This window comes from Planococcus citri, chromosome 1 (assembly GCF_950023065.1).
Source record: "Planococcus citri chromosome 1, ihPlaCitr1.1, whole genome shotgun sequence".
NCBI lineage: Eukaryota > Metazoa > Arthropoda > Insecta > Hemiptera > Pseudococcidae > Planococcus > Planococcus citri.
The window spans coordinates 18,238,964-18,258,493 of record NC_088677.1 but is presented as its reverse complement, the minus strand read 5'-3'; the positions used below and the strand labels follow the sequence as shown (position 1 = coordinate 18,258,493).

The following is a 19,530-nucleotide window of genomic DNA, read 5'->3' as shown; positions in this document are numbered from 1 at the left end:
CTTAGTACCCCATTTTCAATTTGCTGATTCAATTGTAGGTGGTTTCGGGCTGTTCTGGAGGCTTTGGGTATATTTTGGAAATTTCAGATTACCTATCTAAAAAGTGGTCTAGAAACCGTCCAAATTTTTTTTTTTCAAAATACCTACGGGATATCTAACAGGTAGTGAAAGTAGTGAAAATGTAGTGATTTTAAAAATGGGTAGTGAGAGTATTGAAAAAGTAATGAATCCAGTCAAAAAGGTAGTGAAAAAAAATCCAAACGCGCGACAAAAACCTTCAAATTATTGAAAAAATTGATCGAAATTAAGAAATCCTTTGTGTACAAATTTTCTTACAATTTCATTTTTTGAAAATTTTCCTGTGAAAAATTTGATTTTTTAAATTTTTTGTGTGTTGGGACTTGGGAGGTGGAGGAGTGGCGTGGAGAGTTTTCTAAAAATTTAGTTGAAGACCGGTTGTGAAAAAGTAGTGATTTTTTCAACAAAAAAAAAACCGTTAGATATCATGCAGCAAAACTACAGTCGTGAAAATTCGAAGTTGAGAAGTCTTATTTTAATCTGAAATTCTAAATCTACTGTGGATGAAATGACATGACAAGTGAAGTGTTGATAGTGATATCAAAACTGAAGAAACTTCGCCTAAATTTGAAGAGAAAAAAATTTTTAAAAATGGAAATCCCAGAAAAATCATTGAAAAATCAAAAAAGAAAGTCCAAAAAAACCGCTCCAGCATTCAATTCAATTTATATACCAGAAAAAGGCTGATGGGTTATAAAGCCTTTTTTCCACTGTACTGAAAATTCTCTATCTTCTAAATTTTTCAGTGTTATCAAACGTTCAATTGAAATTTTTCTCATTAACTTTTTGTCAATATTCATATTTTCCAATTTTTCATCAATGTCTCAGCTTCACGTTTTTCTGTAGGAAAATACACCAATGAAATCGGCAACTGTTTCAATTTGATTTTTCAGCCCGATCTCCCGATACATTTAAAAAAATAAAAAAATTTTTAAAATGTCGCGAACTTCTGAGAAATATTTTTTTTTTATGCGAGCAAACATGAAAATTTTGAGGTGTTTGTTTACGTTTTCGTGCAAAGTTTTTGTACTGGTTTGAAGAATGCTTCATTGCTTACGAATGAATTCAATTTTTCTCATGTTTATTCCCATTTTTACGAGATGAAATAACTTTAATGAAAAAACGTATAATTTTTTGTAAATTTAAATGATAAAAGATGAAAATAAAATTAAAACTCAAATTTCGAAACAAAATGGAAATTTTGAGCTGCAAATTATGGGAGGAATGAGGAGGTGTATGCAACTGCTTGCAATCGTTGGTTGAAAATTCAACAAACAATCGATGTCCGCTTTTCCAGAAAATATTTTGACGTTTTGACGAAAATTCATTTGGCAAAATAAGTGTTTCGTTTCCATTTGAATTTTAAATTATTTATTACTATTCTAACGCAGAAATTTGTTTTCAAAAAGTTACATTAATATCTCCCGAATGGGTCGGTATCGTTCACAAACGATGTATTTGTGATTTCCGAGTGATATTGGGCTCAAGTGCAGTCGTATTGTTTACCAGCTATACTCGCAGCTGATCGAAGATTATCTACGAACTTTACTTCATTAGTGTAATTTCCCAATGTCTACCACCAGCACCAGCAGCGATCCAGCGGATAAACGTACGAGTACGAGTAAACCGGACTCAGCTGGTAAGTTCCGGCACAATGTCAGCGAAGGCGATTGGATATGCAGTGACCCGCAATGCGCTAATTTGAATTTCGCTCGACGTTTAATCTGCAATCGTTGTAATAAAGAAAAAGAAGTCCTACCTAAGAAGAAACTAGGTCAAGAAATCGGCAAAGCTGCGGCAGAAAAAAGTAAAGGATTGTTTAGCGCCGATGACTGGCAGTGCTCTAAATGTTGCAATGTGAATTGGGCCCGCAGGCAACAATGTAATATGTGTAACGCTCCTAAATATGGCGAAGTTGAAGAACGTACTGGTTACGGAGGAGGATATAACGATAGAGGAGTCGTAGAATATATCAGACGAGATGACTCGGACGACGAATACGACGAATTCGGCAGACGAAAGAAAAAGAGAAGCGATCACAGAAGTAGTGACCGAAGTTCACCCGAAACCACTCGTAGCAGACGAAACGATGACGATGAAGAAGAACATAAGGCAGAAAAAGAAGTAGAAGATGATGAAGAGGAGGAGGAGGAAGAGGACGACGATGGAGATTTATCAAAGTACGATTTGACCGAATGGGACGATCTGCCAGCTGCCCCCCAAGACTCTCAAAAGAACAGAGATCGTAGTGAAAGAGTTAGTAATCATAGCAAACATCGTAGAAGTCGGTCTCGTTCAAGATCGCCTAATTAATTAAACATTACATCTTTATTTTTGATTTTTTTTTTTTTGAAGAAAGAAGATATTACTTTTTGATGTACGTTTGTCCATTTTTTTTTCAACGCTGCCAAGTGTTATCAGTCGTTTTCGAAACCATACCTACCAAGTTTAATCTCGGTGACGTTTATTTTAGTGTTAATTCGTTCCTCCTGTTTGGAGGGAATTTTTTCGAAGAACTAATGGACACGAATCTAATTTTACTGTGTGTGCGATTCTTTTCTCATTGTCGATGTATAAGGATTTCTTATCGAGTAATCTGTGTTTTAGTGGGAATTTAGTTCTGTAGTACCAATCGCCGGATTGGTAATAATAATTGACTTTTATGTTATGCTATTTTAAATTATTACGAATTGCCTGTTTTTAGTAACTAATTCATTACCTATTTACGAGAACTTCTGGATTCATGAATCGAATGACATTATTATCGTGGACCGAATTATTTAATTTTTAATATCGTTTTTAATATTTATATTATTTATTCGCTTTTTGTGTGTACATTTTTACGACAATTAGTTTCAAAACGATGTAAATTATTCTCAACTTGTATGTACATTTCCTCCCAAAAAAAAAAATGTGTAATTTTCTTCCGGAATGCTTGTTTCTCACTATGCAAACCTCATCATAATTTTCTTTCTCAGTTGTGTTCCTGATCATTCATTTATTATTCGTTTAAGTGTGTGTTTGTGAAACGGAAATGGTTATTTATGTATGCTTTGGGGGGCTAGGGGATATTTTCCAATAGAGTACGTTTGATTTTCCAGTTACCGTACAAGATATTACTGTTCTTGTTTCAGTATATTATGATGTACCCATAATAAAAATCCGTGTTTACAATTTAACTATACCATGTACATAATTTATACTTGTTACCAAAAAATGCCTTCTCGATGCATTTCTTATTACTGAAGGAAAAATAAAAAAACAAGTACCAGGATTAACTTCGAAACAGTTCTGGCTTTTCTTAACATACTTCGTGTGATTGTATTACCGATTCGTTCTGAGTTTAGTATCACTTATGCGATGTATTTTAAGCATATATTCATGACGGGTTTCGTTTTAAACGCATTACGAATTGTTATTTTGTTTAAGTAGGTTATTATGTGTAGAGACGTATTATTTATAAGCACGTGCTTCGATGAAATATAATTTTGCGCAATGAAACTGTGTTTTTTGGTTCGCAGAGAGGAAGCAAAGTTTTCTTAAAGTTCGATTTTATTGTAATTTGAGACTAATTGATTACAAAAAATTGATGCACATTTTTCTATCGTTAGTACAAAGGAACTATTTTTGAAATTACTAATTACCTGTAATATTACATATTACATATGTACCTTCCAGTAAAGCTAACTTATTTGATATATCATTTTTATTTTCAAAAAATGATGATAACGGAACTTCACTTTGATTTTCAATCGGAATGATTCATTTATCATAGGACAATTTTTATTTTATAGTAAACATAAGACACACAGAAACTGTGTAATAGGTAAGGATGTTTTAAAAAATTCAAAATACTGAACAAAATTTCTCCATAGATAGGACTGTAGGTAATTAGGTAGGTACGTAAATTAAATTGATTTTCTCCCTGCAGTAAATCATATTTACAGAAGTATAATTAGGAAAATAAATAATAGGATAATGTCGTTGAGAAAAGTTGCTCTTTTGTCGAAATTGTCAAAAAACATTCTTTTTGACCAAAATTGCCGAAAAATACGTATTCTTCTTACGTTATCAAAAAAGTCCTAATGTTTTTTGTAAAAATGAACGAAAAACCCTGTTGTTGGTCAAAATTTCAAAAATGTGAATTTTCGCCAAAATTATCAAAAAATTTAAATTTTTGAAAATATTGCCGAAAAAGCACATGTTTTTCCAAAATGTTCAAAAAATCTCATCGCCAGAATAATTGTCGAAAAATCTCATTTTGCCAAAATTGTAGGTACAGAAGTTTCTTTTTTAAAAAAATTATAAAAAATTCCAGCTTTTGTCAAAATTGCAAAAAAGACCTGTTTTTTGCCAAAATTGTCGAAAAAAACTTTTTTTGAGGTTATCAAAAAAGTGCCAATATTTTGTGCAGAAATGATCGAATAAATTTTTGTTACAAAGCAGCCAAAATTTCGAAAATTCCTGCTTTTGCCAAAATTATCCCGAAAAATTTTCGAAATGTTTTTTGCCAAAATTGTCTGCAAATTTCTGTTTTTGCCTTAATTATCAAAAAAATCTCGTTCATGTCGAAATTGTAAAGAAGTTCTTTTTTTGTCAAAATTATAAAAAACTCCTACCTGCTTTTTTCCAAAATATTGAAAAAATCCTGTTGCCAAAATGGGTAAAAATGCTTGTTTTTGCTCAAAATTTTCTTAATTAATTTTTTTTGTAGTCATCAAAAAAGCCTGTTTTATTACACTTATTGTAGAAAAAACATTCTACTTCTAGTCAAAATTTTCAAAATACCTGTTTTTTGTCAAAATTGTGAGCAAGCTCTACTTTTTTGACAAAATATTGTAGGCAAAGACTTCGTTTTCACAAATTATCCAAAAAATTCTCCTCCGGGACAACTTTTTTCTTAAAGCGGACATCCTAAGGAACATTTTAGAGCAAACTTGCCAAAAAAAAGTTGGTCTTACTTACAAAATGGCGGCTATTTTGATTGACAGGTCAGCCGAAATCGCAGATTTTTTCGTTTTAACATAGGACTTGCACGAACTTATTCAAACTTTACAAAGGTAGATCGAAAGATCATGCAAAAATTCATCACCTGTCAAAATTTCAAGTGCTATAGTGGGTTTTTCGATTTTTGGTGAATTTTTGAAAATCGAATTTAGGCCAAAAATGAGGGAAAAAATTAAAATTTTACCAAATTGACCAAGAAAGCTGAAATTTGGGATATACCCTATTTTCGACATGCCAAATCGATTGGAAACGGTTTCAACCCGTTTTGAGCGGTTCTGGAGCCTCCAGCAGATTTTTGAAACTCGAAATTCCCACAAAATTCCATCAAATTGGAGTTGTAAAGTTAAAATTTATTCTTAAAACTAATTTCAATACGCTACGAAGTACTGCAGGTGAATTTCAAGTCGTTTTGGATCCTCCAGCGTTTTTTTTGAAAATTCCTGCAGCCTCCAGCAGATTTTTGAAACTTTAATTTTTCACAAAATTTCATCAGATGTAGAGTCGAAATTCATTCTGCAAACTAATTTCAATACGCTACGAAGTTGACTGCTGGTGAATTTCAAGTCGTTTTGGAGCCTTCAGTAACTTTTTGAAAGATTGTATGACGTTTTTTTTTAAATTGAAATTTCCTAAAAGTAGCTGGAAGCTTCAAAACCATTTGAAACCACCATGTAGTCTGCGAAGTAAATTTCAGCTTGCCAACTCCATTTGATAAATTAATGTTGGGGCCTGGGGGTTTCAAAAATCTACTGGAGGCTGCAGTAATTTTCAAAAAAGTCGCTGGAGACCCTAAAATGACTTGAACCCACCTGAAGTCGTCTTCAGAGGTTGTTAAAATTGGAGTGTAGAGTAAATTCCAGCTTTCCGTCTCCATTTGATGGAATTTTGTGAAAATTTAAAGTTTCAAAAATCTGCTGGAGGCTCCGGTAATTTTCAAAAAGAGACGCTGGAGGCCCTAAAATTACTTGAACCCACCTGAAGTCGTCTTCAGAGGGTGTTAGAATTGCAGTGTAGAGTAAATTTCAGCTTTCCATCTCAATTTGATGAAATTTTGTGAAAATTTAAATTTTCAAAAATCTGCTGGAGGCTTCAGGATTTTTCAAAAAGTCGCTGGAGGATCCAAAACGACTTGAAATTCACCTGCAGTACTTCGTAGGGTATTTAAATTAGTTTTTAGAATAAATTTTAGCTTTACAACTCCAATTTGATGGAATTTTGAAGGAATTTTGAGTTTTAAAAATCTGCTGGAGGCTCCAGAACTGCTCAAAACGGGTTGAAACCGTTTCCAATCGATTTGGCATGTTGAAAATAGGGTATATCCCAAATTTCAGCTTTCTTGGTCAATTTGGTAAAATTTTGATTTTTTCCCCTCATTTTTGGCCTAAATTCGATTTTCAAAAATTCACCAAAAATCGAAAAACCCACTATAGCACTTGAAATTTTGACAGGTGATGAATTTTTGCATGATCTTTCGATCTACCTTTGTAAAGTTTGAATAAGTTCGTGCAAGTCCTATGTTAAAACGCAAAATCTGCGATTTCGGCTGACCTGTCAATCAAAATAGCCGCCATTTTGTAAGTGAGGCCAACTTTTTTTTGGCAAGTTTGCTCTAAAATGTTCCTTAGGATGTCCCCTTTAAGAAAAAAGTTGTCCCGGAGGATCGGCGGCGGGGGGGTGCAATTACTCCTATTGTCATATGCCGGACTATAATAGTGTTCATCTCATTCACTTTCATCTGATTTTGAACCAATCCGTGATCTACAACGAATTTTAGATGACTTTTCAGTACATTACAATTTTGGAATTTTTTTCAAGGTCTTTGAATCTTGGTAAGATTTCAGGGGCGGTTTTAAGGAGTGTATGGGGGGGAGTGACACCCCTCCAATGTTCAGAATCGTCGGCAAAACGACAAAATCATCGATCTATCCTCAAAATTCTTATTTTTTTTAAAAACGGCTCTTGCCCTCGCTTCGCTCGGGCTAAATTGTAATTTTCTATCGCTCAAATTATTCAGATTGTGCTAGGCAAGTACTTTTATTCAAACTTTTAAAAATGTCAGTTGTGCAAAACAGACTCAATTTCGGGTGAAAGAAAATGAATTGTTGTACAATTATTATAGAACACTATAAAAGTTACCTCGCAATCTGTCAAGTTGAGTTGGAATTTCACGAACAATTCAAATATTTCGACGATAATGATTTTAGAGCGATTTTGAAGAATTTTGAAAATAAAACAAAACTGAGTCATGGTTTTAAAGATTTTGAAGTGTCATGTGACTTTGTTAAAATGAGTGAAAATTTTGACAAAAAAATCCAAAATTCCCAATAAAGCATTTTTTGAGAAATTATGACTTATGAGCTCAAATTTTTGTCATGACATGATTCCTGGGATTTAATTTCTTTTTTATCCCGAATTTTTTCCAAGTTTAAGCACCTTTTGTTGAGAAATGTTTCATTAATTTTTTTTTTTGATAAAAATTAAGATTCCAAAGCATTTTAAATGAGGTTACCTAATTTGATTCTGTTGTACAATGTCAAAGCACTTTGACAGTTCAAAAATCACACAAATTTAAAGCTGGAATTTTTTTTAAAAAATGTGGTCTTCAACCAATCTTCAACATGAGAGGTGTTCTTTATTGTTTATAAGTTCTACGATCCACTCAGTTCCAGCGTTCAATATTCATCGAAAATCAAAAATATCGATCAATTCTATCAGTTTTAGATTAGTTATAAGTTTTCAGTTTTCCAACCCTATCAGTTATGGTACAAAATTTCGATAAATTGAGCCGAAATTTAAATTGCATCAGTTTTTGAAAAATTGCCATTAATCTTCAAATTCAAACAATTATACTTAATTGAACAAGGAACTCGACCAATGAAGTGAATAATTTTACTTTCGAAAAATACCTGCAAAGTTTCTGGTATGCAACTCCAAATACAAAGGGGATAGGGTAGCGGTCTAGCTTAGTAGGTCTAGCGTTGCGCACTGGTTTTTCGTGTGATCATCTCTTCTTTTCAGTTTTCACTTTTCAGACTTTCAGTTATCGTGTGATTTTTCATTGATTTTTCATTCTGTATCCTGTAACATGGTTTGATTGTGCCTCGTAGGAGTTTTGAATTTAAGGTAAATATTACGGAAATCACTGAAATTATTATCGCATGTCTTCATTTTCGTGTATGAACTACGAATTAATAAGAAAATCAATGTTCACAGTTGACCATGAGCCATCACGTGGAAAATGTAGAGATTCTTGACAGTATGGTGATAGAAGAAGAGAAATCTGAAAATCAATGTTCACAGTCGACCACGAGCAATCACGCGGAAAATGAAGAGATTCTCGACAACATAGTTGAGATTGAGATAGATGAAGAGAAATCTGAAAATCAATGTTCGCAGTCGACCGTGAGCAATCACGTGGAAAACGTAGAGATTCTTGACAACACAGCTGAGATTGAGATGGAAGAAGAGAAATCTGAATACGATGACGAAGAAAAATCAGAAGAGGAGGAAGGATCTAAAGATAGCGATGAAGATAGTGACGAAGAAGATGAAGACGCAGAAGAAGACGAAGAGGAAGCTGAAGAGGAAGAAGACGACTATTATTATTCTAGAAAAAGACATTGGGATTACTATGACGATCACGTATGCAAAGAGTGCAAAAAGTGTAAAAATGATGATGCTTATGGTGAGTTTAGTGTGTTCAATCATTTTAAATCTATATTTACTTTCAAATCTTTGGGGATCCGTTCTAATGTTTGAATTTTTCCACAGTGTTTGTTACGATAAATCCGGTAATTCTAACGAACGTTCCCAAATTAATGGATATGGCTTCTGTTGTGGCCGCAGCTACTCTATGGAATCACGTCAACATATCCAGAGCTCTATCCAAAGTAACTGACAGATGTGCAAAAGAAACCAAAAAATGGAACTCCTTGTGCGGCAAAGTAATCGCATTAACCGACCAATTACCTGTTCCGAAACCTATCGCTGAACACATCACTGGATACATACGTATAATGACGAAACAAATAATCGCTTGGGTATCATATCACTACAGAACGGTGTTTTTGAAATGCAGTCTCGATAAATACGTCTACAGCCTGGTTTATCACATTGCTTGGTATCCTACTGGTGCGATCAACTGCGCTCAAACAGCTAGAAATATGATGACATCGATGAGATTGAGCGATGTTGAGAAATTCAGATTTTTGTCCGTGTATTGTTTGAAAGATGAAATGGATCGGATGCCGACGTCGTTGTATTCAGACCATATTCGCGATTATCCGAACTTCCAAGAATATCCGATGATTTTTTATTGGTATTGTTTCTATAGAAACAAATTGTCCAAGATTAGCCGGATTATTGGACACGATCAAACTCTATCTATCGATGTTTATATGCTACGTAATAGCAAAGTAGATAACTGGTCAGCCAAAGAATACTTTTTCGATCAGTTGAATCTTGACGAGCAAGTCCGAGAGGCTATTTGGCTAATTGACAAACATGCCTCTGTTTACCAGAAAGCTGTGATGTTGAAACTGAATGAAATGCAGCGTGAACACGTTTACATGGAACGAGCTACGAAAATAATTGTGAATTACGCTCGTCCTCAAATCAATTCTAGATTTATTCTTCAGACGTGGTTCGAAGCTCGGAATTTGATGAACCAAAATGAGTTTTTGACTCTAGTTCGAGACCTGTTAAGCTTACACGTAAAAGGTGTAATTTTAACGAAGATTTGGACCAGTGCCAGTGATAATTTCAAACAACACGTAGTCGGTTTCAACGATCATGAAATCGTTAGAAAAGTATTAACAGAATGGAAGTGGCGCGACGATTACGAATTCGTATTTGTTTTGCTACACGATTCGAGTTCGTCGATCAAAAAATCAATCACAACCAAGAGATTTTTCAATACCTTTTGCGAAAGATTGATAGAGAATCGTAAATTTAAAGTGCTTCATCGATTGCTGGAATTTTGTTTGTCCGATGCCAATGATTTAGCTGAATTTAAAACGAACTTCGTGAGTAATTCAGGATCTAAATTCTTCTACACCCGCTGCGAGAAATTATTGATGAATTGTAAATTCGAAGAACTCAGCCAGTTGCTGGAGTGTTTTCTTCCTGACGCCGAAGATTCGCTGCAGTTTAAAAGGAACTTCGTGAATGATTTGAAAAGCAATATTATCAACGTATACTGCGAAAATTTATTATCAAACAGTAAATTTCAAGAGCTTGATCGACTGCTGGAATATTGTTTCTCTGGCACCGAAAATTTAGCCCAGTTCAAATTGAAGCTAGTGAGGAATTCGGAGCAAGTTAGAAAAACCTGTTTGAAGTTTTACACTACTGGTGATTTGAATGGACTGAATTATTATCTCGAGCAGCTTTTAGCCTCGTATCCTAATGTTAAAGTCGAGTACAAAAAGAATTTGATAACATCGTCGGACGGATTCGCATTGTGTGTTAGTATTATGGATGCTAGTGCTACAGTTGACATACTGAATATGGTCTTGGAAGACAGTTTGACAGATTCGATTTTAATAACACAATATAAAAAAACTATGGTTTTTTCATCCGAGGGTATTATCAAATTGCAGAAGTTGTTGAAAAATAAACGTTTAGACGCCGTTCAACTCTGCATTAATCGTTATCTCACTTCAAACGGTGATAAGAAAGCGTTGAAGAAACAAGTAATCGGCGGCGATATGATGAAGATGATGAAGGCGGTATTGCATAATAATGATGAATCGTATTTGCAAACTGTTTTGATTTGGTGTTTCGGAAATGATAATGCCGTTCAAGAGTTCAAACGCACGTTACCCCTGAATACGATTTTCATCAAGATGTTGAAAGATTGTGTGTTCTACGAGTACCATCATTATTTGACGCAATGCAGTTTTAAACGGTGCCAGCTCAGCGATTTCAACGTTCTCGAACGGTTTTTAAATTGGTATTTCCAGTCGCCGGATCAAGTAAAAGAGTACAAAATGAAGATAATTCATTCGTATTCGAAAATAGATATGTTCCAGACTTGTTTGAGAGGAAATCGAGGCGATATGCAGTTGAGAACGGTGTTACAATGGTTTTTCAAAAATGACGCCGCCGAAATTGCTAAATTTAAAAAGCTTGGTGGCAAAATAACACAACTGGTATGATTTAAGATTTAAGCTGTTTGGTTCGTTCTACGTTGTTATAGGTTAATAGATTTCGTGTTCTGGTATATTGTATTCTTCGTTATAATATTTTAAACAAAGTAATTATCTATGTATTATTGTTGCGTGTATGTTGTCGTTGTTTTTACTTTTTTAAATTGTGAGTGAATTGATGTACCTACTTACTTAAATGTAGTAGCAGTAATACGAAGTACCTAGATAGATATAAATTTCGTGTTCTGTGTGAGTGATATTAGTGTTATTCATATTAAATACCGTCATTATTCCTAAAAAGTTGAAATTTGTTTCGATTCTTCGAATGAAATTAAATTACCACGAATACAGTTTATTATGAATAAAATATATTATATCGTTTTGTGACTTTGTAGCGTTCTTCTTTTTTCGTTCAATCTCAAGATTCTGTAGTTGCGTATGAATTCTTCCATGTAGGTAAAATCAAGAACCAGAACAATGGCCAACTTGTGATGTCGAAAAATTTGTTTACAATTTTCGATAGGTAATCTCTCTCTCAATGGTAGAATGGAAAACTTAAATTCTCGGTTGGTAAATTTTTGCACAACAATTTCATTTGGTGAAATTTTAAGAGAATTTCATTTTTCAAAAATCTGCAGGAAGCTTTGGAACTGCTCAAAAATATTTCGAACTATTTTCAATCGATTTGGGAGGTCGAAAAAATACAGTACCAATTTTTTGAATAGCTTTCAGAGCCAGGGACAGTTTTAAGAGGGGGGGGGGGGAGGTGACACCCCTCCAATGTTCAGAATCGTCGGCGAAACGACAAAATCATCGATCTATCCTCAAAATTATTATTTTTTTAAAATACGGTTTTGCCCTCGCTTCGCTCGGTCTAAACTGTAATTTTCTATCGCTCAAATTATTCATAATTGTGCTAGGAAAGTATTTTTATTCAAACTTTTGAAAATGTCAGTTGTGGAAAACAGACTTTTCACGTGAAAATTACTGCTGTTTTGCTTCTTGAAAACTTCATTTTGATTGACTTTAGCCCTCGCTTTGCTCGGGCCAATATGGTTCTCTTCTTCGCACTCAAAATTTAGAGAAACCAATAATTATATTATTACGAAATTTCTTACGTGGGTTTTGGCCTAAGTTGTACCTATTTTTCATCATTTTTATACGTACATTTATACACTTTTGTACTCTCAATGAAAATGATATTGGCGAATTTTGTCAATAATGATACTAGCAACATGAAACATTTTTTTAAAAATGAGAAATGGAATTAATAAAATAATGAACTTGAAAAATTTTCGCCGACTTGATTGTTGATTTCTGAAACGACAATTAGATACACTCAAAAAATTCGCAACGATTTTAATACCTACACATCTTCTCAATTTATTTATCGATTCTCCATTTTGCGATGAGATGATTTAATTCTCCATAGCTTAAAAGCGAGAATTTGTAATAAGCTTTTTGCTAAACTTACCAGTTTAATTGAGTTCGCATGAAAAAACACGCAAACCTGACCCTATCATTGTAAGAGAATGCAGCAATCGATCGAATTTTGCTACAGTTAGGTTAGGTTACGTTAGGTTAGGTTAGCAGAAAGTGATAGCAAAAGCGAACGAACAAACCTCACGTTAGGTTAGACTTCGTGTATTTCCGTTAGGTTAGCCTTCGGGCAATTCCGTTAGGTTAGGTTAGCGTTCGTGCAACTCCGTTAGGTTAGCCTTCGGCTATGTTCGAGTACTTTGAATAGATTCGTTCATTTCATATTAACTTTCTGAGCTTTTCTACTTTATTCGATTTAAGAAAAGTTCAAAGCTGTGTAATGAAGAGATGGAAACGAAAATGAAATTCTGACGAAGAGATAGAAATAGAATCTGAGGATTTACGTGTGACCGATAAAAATTGAAACTGAATGAATATTCGAATGAATGAATGAAGTGGATAAATTCGATTTTCAACAACCGTCAGTGCTTCAGTGGTCACTTGAAACCACTTTCACCGAATTTCTTCTCATATTAAAAATGATTTAGTTTCTATTTTTCTCTATTTCCTTCTCCGCGGCGAACATTACCTACATACAATTTCCATAATTTATTTGATGAACGAGAACTCGTAAAATGTAAAAAAAAGTTCAGATCAGAAAGATCGAATTTTCACATTAAAATTGATGTTGTTTCACTTTTCAAATCACAAGTTTTCCAAAACTGGAAGTACCTACCCAACTACCCAACATTCCCAACAACAGTCAATCATTTTCCAAATCTGGGATTGGTGACATGAGTCTGGTCATAATTCCCCAAAACCTATTTTTGGTAAAAAATTGTCAAATAAAAGTCGTCATTCTTTCGTAAAATTTTTAAAGTGACATTTTTTGCCAACTAAGATTGAGAAGAAAGTTGTCAAAATTTCCCAAAACTTCGTTTTTGGCATGGATTGTCAAAAATTCCTCATTTTTTCTAAAATTTTCGGTCAAATTACATAGCAATTAAAAGCCCTATAGGCTACTTTTTTCCTAAATTGGCATTTGGCAAATGAACACTACGTTTGCCAAAATTGTCAAATTTATTCTGTTTTTTGTCAAAAATTGTTGAAAAATCTCATTTTTGAGCAAATGTGTCAAAATTGACAAAATAATAATTTTTCCAGTCAAAATTCGTCCTAAAATTTAGTTTTTAGACAAAATCGTCAAAAAAGACCTTATCTTTCACAAAGGTTTCTAGATTGACAAAAAAATTGTCAAAACTGTCAAAATTTCCCAAAAATTTTCATCTCTGGTCACAATTGTTCCAAACAATTTTTGGTCAGAATTGTCAAAAAGTCCTAATTTTTTCGTAAAATTTTGAAGTCACATTTTTTGCTAAAATTGAGAAAAAAGTTGTCAATATTTTCAAAACTTTCCAAAAAAAATTAATTTTTCTGCTCAAAATTGACCCAAAATCACATTTTAGTCAAAATTGTCAAAAGTCCTAATTTTTTGTAAAATTTTCAAAGTCAAATTTTTTGCTAAAATTGACAAAAAAGTTATCAAAATTGTTCCAAAATAACATTTTTGGTCAAAATTGTCAAAAAGTTCTCATTTTTTCAAAAAATCTAGTCACAATTTTTGACCGATTTGACGAGATTGACAACGCAAGCAGTCAAAATTTCCCAAAACTTCATTTTTGGCAGAAATTGTCAAAAATTCGGAAATTCCTCATTTTTTCTAACATTAAATTTTTAAAGTCACATTATGTGCCAAGATTTACTAGAAAAGAAAGTTGTCAAAATTTTTCCAAGTCTCATTTTTGAGCAAATGAGTCAAAATTGACGAAAAATTACTTTTTGTGTTTCTAGTCAAAATTGTCCTAATACTTATTAGTTATTTTTTTGGGGCAAAATTGACCTCATTAGGGGTGTTCGAGCCCGAGCGCTCTACAGAACGCCGCAGAATTTACAGAAAACGTAAAAAATTTGGGGTTTTGTGCGCTCATGATAGACTCAAAATGGACTATAGACTGCTGTAATGCAATTTTACAAAAAATTGTAAAGAAATTTCAACGTTTTCTGTAATTGCTGCAGGTTTTTGTAACTTGCTGGAGAGCGCTCGAACACCCCTACCTATTATTCCTACAGGTTTCTAGAGAACTAGATTGACAAAAAAGTTGTAAAATAAAAACTGTCAAAATTTCCCAAAATTTTTCTTCTCTGGTCAGCGGTCAACACTTCAACAGGGAGACAGGGACATTTTCGCCTATCCTATCCTATCTTACTTACTTACCTGAGTGCCATGCCCTTTCCACCATCCATAGGAAAGGAAGGAGAAGGAATAAAAATCCATAACGGAAAGGTTTCTGTTGGAGTGTTGGAGCTCTGATGAAATAAAACCCACTAACAATTAATTTGGTGCTCAACAGCTCAACTGAAGCATTTTTGATTGGCGCACAGCACCACTAACCAGTAACCATTGTTTAATAGAAAAAAATAATATAGTGATTTTTTAGTGATGTTCCAAAACTTTTGGAGCGATTTAGTGATTTTTCGCGATTTCCATTTGGCAGCCCTGAGTTCCGTGGTGTGATGATTCTTATCAGTAAACATGCCACCGCCAAAACAAAACTGTGTAATTTTTTATTTTTTCAAAGTTGATGATGAGTGAAGAAATACTATTTCAGTAATTATTTTCGCTGAAAGTGACAGGTCAAGCTTTTATGTCATAATCGTCTAAAAGTACGAATTCTTTCTAAAGGTAACTATAAAGAATTATTTCTGTTTGCTAAAATAGTCTTGAAAATGCTGTTTTTTTGTCAAAACATGACGACAAGCTTAACTTTTGCCTGTAGCTGTCTGATTGTGAGGATTCATATGTCAAGATTGCGAAACCAAAGTACTGTGTGGTCTTTCGTTATTGCTTGAAAGGTTCGGTTTTTATGCCAAAACTGTCCAATTCCACTACGACTGCGATGTTTCCGAAATTGTGAAAAAGCCATGTGTTTTGCCTACAGGGTGCTCAAAAAAAATATCGAGTACCTCAAGAAAGTTGTTTATTTTAAAAATATAGGTTGGCAACATGAAATAAATGCATATGATTGGTGGAATGTTGTAACCTCAGTCCAACAACCAATCACGTGCTATCGTTATCATCACTGTGAGACTGTCTGTGACCTGTGACCATCCGAAACGTTCAGCAAAAAACTTTTTTGAGTGAGGGTACTCGATATTTCTGCGCACCCGATATACGGTCATTTGATGATTTTTCAATTTTTAGACATCGAAATTGACGACTTTTTGTGTTTTAAACATTGACAATTTTATTAAATTTTTGGAAAGTTTACAATTTGAATTTTGCTATTTTGTTTGAAAATTTAACTATTTCGAGAATTGACAATATGTGACTAAAAGTAAAAAAAATTGATGGAAGGAATAATAATGAAATAAATTATGTGTTTTTTCCTGAAATTCTTAGTTTTTCGAACAATCAGCTGGGTTTTCCATCTTGGAATGAGAATTGAGAATATTGTGCTGTTTGAATTATTGAAAATTGCAACTAAGTCGACTGGGTAGTGGGTTTTTTGTCTTGGAATGGGATTGAAAGAGAAGTGGGACTAGTTATGAAAACGTAAATGGGATTTAAGATTTATTACGCCGCTTGAATAATTTCTAGTGGAGGCAATCTCGATTCTCAACCCATTCTCTTGGAAGTTGAATGAAAAAGTTGACCTTGTCATTTATTACAGAATTATAGATCCATAAATATCTCGCATATTTTTTAATTGTTATCATCTACAAAGTAATTTTCACTTTCAGGTAATTCCAGAATAATTCAAAATGAGTGCAAGCAACCCATCCGAACCGATGCAGGAACTGCAGGAGGATTCACTTCAGGAAGACAGTTTCTTCTCTCACATTCCGCTACCAAGCTTACAACAGTTAGCATCCGTTCAAGTAGTTCTGCCAATGATGTTTGAGCACTTTTCAAAAAAGAAGTACATTTTCTCTCATGATTTTGGAACTTTGACGTTTGGTTTGCGTAGAAAGGTGGAATCTTTGAAAACTCCTCAAACTATTGAAAAAATACTTAAGAAAGCGGTGGATAAGATTGCTAAAGTATTGGATATATGGATGAAACATTTTGAATCCCGTGACTTTTCATGTGCTACCTTGGAGGAATATCGCGATATCTCTTTTCACCCGAACAAGTGCGTTTGGCTTTCGAGCGGCGAGATCGATTATAAACAGACCGCTGACAAGATGTTATCTTCTTGCGAACTGAGTGTAACGCAAAAATTCGCCATCATGTGTGCATATTGTTTAGAAGACGAAATCAAAGCGTTCGATTTAAGTTCGCTTCCTGCGTATTCTATCAAAAAAATGAACCTGAAACGTGACTTTTTAATCGCTTACTGGATCTTTTCGTTGAAAAATAAATTGCACCACCTCTTCGATGGAATTTCCGGCTCCATTGATGCCGCTATGGCTAAACAGTGCGCTGGTGAGCGCTCGTTCAAGTATTTTTGGAATCGTTTGGGCAATGAAGATCGAATTTCAGTTGCTGAACACAAAATCAGTCGTTTTGGTACTCGTGATGGTCACACATATTTTTGCCAAGATCAATTATTCTTCATGATGACGTCCGCCGAGCAACTTCATCTGTTATCGATGGTACCCGATGAGATTATAATAAATTTTTGGCTCTTAGTGAAATCACCTTCGCTTGTATGTTGGGCATGGAAATATTCCAAAAGTGCGATGACTGCCAAACAATTTGCCGCAGTAGTGGAAAAAATATTCCAAGCTAGAATTGGGTTCGATAAAGATATGCAGATGCTCATTGACTTATGGGATATGGCTCCCATCCAGTTTAAGACGTATGCAGCTAAGCACTTAGTAAATGTGATTTTTTCACCATCTCAGTTCGGCGATTCAATGTCAATAGATGCGTATTCGGATTTTGAGGAAGATGGTCTTACTTTTAACGAAGCAGCGTCAAAGTATGCGAAGAAAGAATACGCTCTGAAGTTTTTGTATAAGTTTTTATCGCTAGTAAATGCGGATACTCGAAGACAGTTGATGCTGAAGAATGCAATCGCATTCGGGATGAAAATTTACGACCCTCGTTTGATGACTGATGTAATCCGGTTATGTTTGCCTAGCTCGGAAGATCAATTGCTGTATAAAAAAAAAATTATCGATTCGTCCACAATGAGCGAACATTGGGCAAAATACCTTCATTGCAGAAATGGTATAGAAAATTTCAAGTCTGAATTAAAAGTTTATTCGACCGACGTAAAAGCTGCTCAAGAAGTCACGAAGCGAGTACTGCAGTCGAAATCTCTAAATAGAAGTTATTTTTTTTACAATGCCGATGATTGGAGTAAAATGAATAAATTTATCGATGAGATTTTCCACGATGATCCGACGTTGGTCTCGACTTTGAAGAAACAACTGCTTTCCTCGCTTTTCACTAGTTGCAAGCAGTATACTGATTGGACCCTAAAGGACGAGAAGATCGATGCGATGATGAAAATTGTCGAACAGGTTTTTACTCCTGAAGAGCTTGCAGTGAAAAAGCAACGTTTTGCTCAAGCTCGCAAATCGAAATTACAAAAACGCGAATTTTGTTGGCAATGGTTCGAAATAAATTGTTTCAGTAAATTGATGACGTGGTGTTTGGGTGACGAAGAAGCCTTACTGAAATTTAAGAAAAGTTTTTCTATCGATGAAATCTTCCATCATGTAATTGACGAAGTGAACCTGTTCTATTGCCATGACTCCGAGTTTCAAGATAATTTGCTGCATCGACTTGATGATTTTTTGAATTGGATTTTCCCCAGTACCGAAGAAACGACTAAATATAAATTGAATAGATTGGAGATGTTGGATTTGCATGAATTCGCTATGTTTTCATATCTTGTAGATTATGATGAATACGAGTATTTACCAGAGTTATTAGCTTGGTTTCACGATGTGAACCCGGTCCCATCTGAGGTGATTGATGAATTCAAGGCGAGAGTCAAAGAAGAAAGCTGTTAAGAGGAGCAGACATTTTTTATCTAGTATTTGCTTCGCGTAGGTACTTATTATCTCGATGACTTAAACATATCTATGTAAGTGTAACCTGTGAATTGAAGTATTTTGTATTACCTATATGTTTTTTTTCATTTATCTGTTCTATGTTTTATATTTTATATCGTATAGATTAAAATGACTTACGAAGTGTCAATTAGTATATGTATACCAAATGTATCGTATTCAATTTTGTATTTTTATATCCGTAATGAAAGTTTCAATTCATTATACCCGAGTGTTAATTTGCAAGAAATAGATTTGGCGAAGAAGACAATAATTGAATGAGAAAACCAACTGTTTTGATTAGCCTGCTACAAAAAAAAAAACAAGCGTAGGACAGTCGGACTCTTTGAACTGATGAACACAAATCGAAGCTTAGTTTCCCCATCCTGTCAGTTTTTATTGTTAAATTTACCAAAAAATTCGAGTTCGAATCCGTCGTCAAGAGCGAAAAAATCACGTTGACGAACATTCACTATCACCAGCAATAATTTGTTAATTTAAATTTAAATTTTATACAAAATCTTCTGCTTTTTAGCAACACAGCTAAAAATTATTTTTTGTGTTGAAAAAAAAACAAGAAATCTCATTTTCCCAAAAATTAACCAAAAGTCTCATCTTTTTACAAAATTGTGAAAAAGTCTATTCTGTTTCTTAAATCGTCAATGACGTCAATGTATCTCTGTTTCCCGTTAATTGTTTTTTTTTTGTTGCAAGAAATCAAAATTCGAAAAATTCTCCCTTCGTTGCCAAA

General features: G+C 34.1%; 3 protein-coding genes across 3 annotated transcripts; all 3 read left to right on the top strand.

The window, feature by feature from the left end:
• The first annotated feature begins 1,375 nt into the window (after positions 1–1,375).
• LOC135849628 (zinc finger Ran-binding domain-containing protein 2-like) lies at positions 1,376–3,579 on the top strand. The gene has a single exon (XM_065370115.1). It carries the CDS (start codon positions 1,648–1,650, stop codon positions 2,389–2,391), a length of 744 nt encoding a protein of 247 aa, XP_065226187.1. The 5' UTR covers positions 1,376–1,647; the 3' UTR covers positions 2,392–3,579.
• Positions 3,580–8,011: 4,432 nt separating this feature from the next.
• LOC135849627 (uncharacterized) lies at positions 8,012–11,405 on the top strand. Its single transcript, XM_065370113.1, has 3 exons — positions 8,012–8,208; positions 8,299–8,770; positions 8,857–11,405. Exons 2-3 carry the CDS (start codon positions 8,305–8,307, stop codon positions 11,241–11,243), a joined length of 2,853 nt encoding a protein of 950 aa, XP_065226185.1. The 5' UTR covers positions 8,012–8,208; positions 8,299–8,304; the 3' UTR covers positions 11,244–11,405.
• A 3,975-nt stretch (positions 11,406–15,380) lies between these two features.
• LOC135849626 (uncharacterized) lies at positions 15,381–19,004 on the top strand. Its single transcript, XM_065370112.1, has 2 exons — positions 15,381–15,456; positions 16,515–19,004. The coding sequence occupies exon 2, from the start codon at positions 16,536–16,538 to the stop codon at positions 18,738–18,740; it is 2,205 nt and encodes a 734-aa protein (XP_065226184.1). The 5' UTR covers positions 15,381–15,456; positions 16,515–16,535; the 3' UTR covers positions 18,741–19,004.
• The last annotated feature ends 526 nt before the right edge of the window (positions 19,005–19,530 follow it).